The following is a 4,707-nucleotide window of genomic DNA, read 5'->3' as shown; positions in this document are numbered from 1 at the left end:
GTAACAGTACTGTATGTACCTCTCAGATGTAGTACAGTAACAGTACTGTATGTACCTCTCAGATGTAGTACAGTAACAGTACTTCATGTACCTCTCAGATGTAGTACAGTAACAGTACTGTATGTACCTCTCAGATGTAGTACAGTAACAGTACTTCATGTACCTCTCAGATGTAGTACAGTAACAGTACTGTATGTACCTCTCAGATGTAGTACAGTAACAGTACTTCATGTACCTCTCAGATGTAGTACAGTAACAGTACTTCATGTACCTCTGAGATGCAAAATGCTGCTGGTCTCATGTGAATGAACAAAACAAAAGTAAAGTTAATAAAACCACATCAGCATCAGCAATAAAGTTAAAGTCATGACCCAAAAGTAATTTCTTCAAAGTAAAACTTAAAATAAAAGCATCAGGACCAATTTCAACATAAAATCTATATTCACAGATTTATATTTTCTCTGTCCGTTGCACATAGTCTGTGAACCTTTGCACATCTCCTGGTCAATAGTTGTGCAACGCGGCTTAGCTAAGTAAATATGAGGTCGTTGGCAGAACACAAATCTGACTCAACCAGCTACAACAGTAGATATGTTTTTTTTTAATCTAGTAAAATGTAGTGTTGGTGATACACTATAAATCCATATGTTTTCTCATGAATATAAAATAGATATTAGAGATGAATTATGATTATATATATTGCACATATTAATATAACTTAATTATAACTTCCTAACAGCTCTGAACGACGAGACGTTTAAATCCATTAAAATAAATCATCTTTTATTACCTCATTTGAATTGTGTGTTTTTATGACGAAAAGAATACACAATAAATTACTGTAAGAAAGTTTAAAAAAAAACGTTTAGCAGTGTTGATGGTTTACAGACCTCAGACCAGCTGCTATAATCAAACAAAACCCCAAAATGGATCATCAATGATCATCAATAAGACGTGATCAGGGATCTCTAAAAGTTATATTTGATCCTTTTTTTTCTTTAGTGCCGATCCGATCCGTGACTTTAATAATCTGTTGCATCGCTACTGGTTTACCTGCATAAGACAATATACGTGATGGTCTCGTCGTGATTTGGCCTCTCGTGAAAGGGTTACATATTTTTTTTAAAGCAGGGTCCAAGAAAAGCAACACGTTGAACATGAAGTTGTCTGCAGAACCCACGTGTCCTGGACTTTGTCTGCTTGTTCGCGGCGTGGACTCGGAACACAGCCGTGAACCCAAAGCGCTCTTCGCGGTCTCACTTCAGGTCAACGCGTTACGCAACGACGAGTTCAGGGACCCGCGTACAAAAGCCCTCCGAGTGCAGGACGCCTGCAGCAGAAGCCTCCGCAGCTGCACAGTATGTAGACGGCCTCGTTGTGCTTTATTGTTATTTCAAAACCTTGTTGTTTTTAACTAATAACTCTGCGTTTCACTAAGACATTTTCCTTTTCTGCAGGTTTGTTGACAACATGAGACTTTCCACCGTCCTCCTCCTCCTCTCCACGCTGGTGGCCGGTAAGCCTCCGTGCCTTTATGTGCATATCTGTGAATACTTATATAGATTGGTTATTTTATCATGAACTGAACGACAGAAAACAACTAGAAAATTTCGCAAGAAATTCGATGGTGTGGCAATATCTATAATACCGTAGTGAGATGTGTTGTTGAGGTTCTTGATGTACATTATATATGTATATATACATATGCCAACATTACCAGTAGTAAGATGTGTTATTGAGGTTATTGAGGAGTCATTTCTGTTTTTGTGATGGACTATGCAGCTATTGCTTCATAGACACAGGTCACTGGTTACCATGGTGATTGGGCAGACGAGATCTTAAGACTGGGAGTGGATTGTCTACAAAACCTTCTTAAACCCCGACTTCCGGGGCAAAAACATGGTCAAATCACCAAAATAGTACATTCAACAGAGAGGAAAGAAGCAGCCGAACGCGCTGATATGCTTGTTCTTTTTGTGGATTTAAAAATGTGACGGTGAGCGTCAGTGCAGCTGCACGCTACCCTAATTCACACATGCGCACATGGAAACACAGTCAGCCATTTTGTCCTGTTCATTTTGTATAGCCCAAAATATAATAATCTCTCTGACGGAATCACGGGGTGAGTCGCGAGGGGAGTTGTCTGACTCTCCCTCTCCTGACGGAGTCAGCCCTAACTACAAGCGCTACCAAAGGCCCACAGCCTCCTCCATGGCCATCCCACCTGAGGATGGACCGGCAGTAGCCGAGCGCAGGAGATCACGATCACTAAGCTAGCTTTATGCTAGCTTTGTTTATTACTCTGCCTCTCCTCCAAAAGACTTCAGTTGGTGTGAAACCTGTGTATGTTCAGATCCTGAGAGGTGGTGGGAAATGAGGTCAGGGATCCAAAAAAGTTATAGTAAAAGTATATTTAATAAAAAATGATAGACAGCTAATGCTCCCGCACGGGCCCTTTAAATCCACGGCGCACTTCGGACACCGGTCCGAACAGTACCGGTTAGTTTTCAACTCATTCGCGGGACTTAGAGTCCTTCCTATTAGTTAATGCTTATCTACCTTTGGATATAACCATGTTTTTGGAACTGCCGTTTCAGGGGCGGAACTATTCTTCGTTGTCGTCGTCTTCTTCTTCCCCAAAAAGGGTTGTGTCCATTGTCTCAAAAGTAAATATTCGGCTCCGCCCCCTCAGGCGAACAAGAGAACTACAACTCCTTAAGGCGGTAGTCAATATGTCATGCAGCATGCAGTATTTGTCTAACATTCATTCACACATCAATCATTCTACAGTAATAAAAGTGACCTTCATATGCATACAATTACAAATCCCTTATTAATTATCATATTTCATGCATTGTAATGTACACACAAACAACTTATTTTACATAGATGTGCACGTCCAAATGTGACAAACTAAGCTAAAAAAATACTACAGTTGGTTTGTGTGTTAAACTGATTGGCTCATATGAAGTGTGTGTGTGTGTTTGTGTGTGTGTGTGTGTGTGTTAAAATGATTGGCTCATATGACGCACCTGTGTGTTCTCGTTGTCATGGTGATCGAGGCTGAGAGCAAGCAGACTGATTAGAGGCAGACTGGACTGTGGATTTAAGGAAATAAACCTGTCAAACTACTGAATTTGATTAAAAAAAACTATATGAATCATGAGAGAGATCAGACTTTTGTGAAGGTTTAGGTGTCCTTGTTTGTGGGGTGTAGATATTAGAGCTTCAGGACAGTTCAGAAAGTGCTCCTGTTTGCTTCATGAGAGAAGATTGTGGTCAGATTTAACATGGAGTCCAATGGAGCAGTTGGCTGGACTTCATGTCGCTTTCAGGCTTGCTGACAAAAAAGTATAAGTTGGTTGGATTCCACGACGCTTGTGTACCACAAGCACAATATTTCGATGTAAAAATGATGCCTGAAGAGTAAGAATATACAATTGACTAAGCACTCGCGAGGTCATCAAACTCACAAAGTTCGAAGTAGATCAAAGGTTGTAAAGTGAACTCTCTCCCGGCCCCTCAGGGATCGTGGCCCGCAGGTCCCTGGTGTTCCCCAAGGAAACCAGCACCAGTTACGTGGAGATGATCCCCCAGAAGCCCCTGAACCTGAAGGCGTTCACTCTGTGCTTCCGCGTGGCCACGGAGCTCAAGGGCGAGCGCGAGGTCATCCTGTTCGCCTACCGGACGCCGGGCTTCGACGAGCTGAACGTGTGGCGCGAGCTGGACGGAAGGTGATGATGACGTGTTTAGTATCATACGACTTCCTCTTCCTCTCCCTCAGAGTTGATACAATATTGATACATTAACACACGCTGAAGACATTGACCCCTCTGGTGTGCGCAGGTTGGGTCTCTACATGAGTGGAGCCGGCGTCTTGTTCGACCTGCCCCAGATCAGCGCCATGGAGTCCCACGTGTGCCTCACCTGGGAATCCATCACCGGCGCGACCACCTTCTACATCGACGGCAAGAAGAGCCTGACGAAGATCTACGGCAAGAACCACACGGTGCGCGCCGGCGGCAAAGTCATCATCGGACAGGATCCGGATAATTTCGTGGGGGACTTTGACGCCAAGCAGAGCTTCGTCGGGGAGATCAACCGCATCCACATGTGGGACATCGTCCTCTGGCCGAACAGCCTCCAGGACTTGTTCTCTGGGAAGAGAACGTTGATTGCAAAGGTCTTCGACTGGGAAACCACGGAGATTAAAGTGCACGGAGATGTACAGGTTATTGACGATGAGCTGTAGAACGACACACACACACACACACATGCACACGTGTGATATGTCGGACTAAAGAAGTGATATGAAGTTCTTCACATCCACCTGCAATTCTTCTCAGTTCCAATAAAAATGTATTGTGACAGTGCTGTGGTGAATATAGTACTTTATTCATGTGTTAAAGCTGCATTCTCTCTCCTGACCACCAGGGGGCGACTCCTCTGGTTGTATAGAAGTCTATGCTTCATGTGTTAAAGCTGCATTCTCTCTCCTGACCACCAGGGGGCGACTCCTCTGGTTGTATAGAAGTCTATGCTTCATGTGCAGACCAGGAAGCAGAAGCAGAGTTGTAGTCTTACACCCTTCTCTGCATTCCCTGCATTTTCTTTAGGGCGGCTGCCCACCTTTGACTCTATAGAGACTGTGTCTGTCCCACGGCCACTTAAATTAATTAAATTAAAAGTAACCAAAAGAGGAGTTAT

At 43.4% G+C, this 4,707-nt stretch overlaps 1 protein-coding gene across 1 annotated transcript; it reads left to right on the top strand.

Annotated features, from left to right (window-relative positions):
* Positions 1-1,157: 1,157 nt before the first annotated feature.
* On the top strand, positions 1,158-4,252 carry LOC306749625 (C-reactive protein-like; the record flags this gene model as incomplete). The annotated part of the gene is made up of 3 exons (XM_079232937.1): positions 1,158-1,302; positions 3,527-3,734; positions 3,847-4,252. The coding sequence occupies 3 exons, from the start codon at positions 1,158-1,160 to the stop codon at positions 4,250-4,252; spliced, it is 759 nt and encodes a 252-aa protein (XP_079089063.1).
* Positions 4,253-4,707: the final 455 nt, after the last annotated feature.

Source organism: Taurulus bubalis (assembly GCF_910589615.1).
Source record: "Taurulus bubalis genome assembly, chromosome: 17".
In the NCBI taxonomy this organism is placed as follows: Eukaryota; Metazoa; Chordata; class Actinopteri; order Perciformes; family Cottidae; genus Taurulus; species Taurulus bubalis.
Note: the sequence above shows the minus strand (reverse complement) of the source record. Positions and strands in the feature narration are given on the sequence as shown.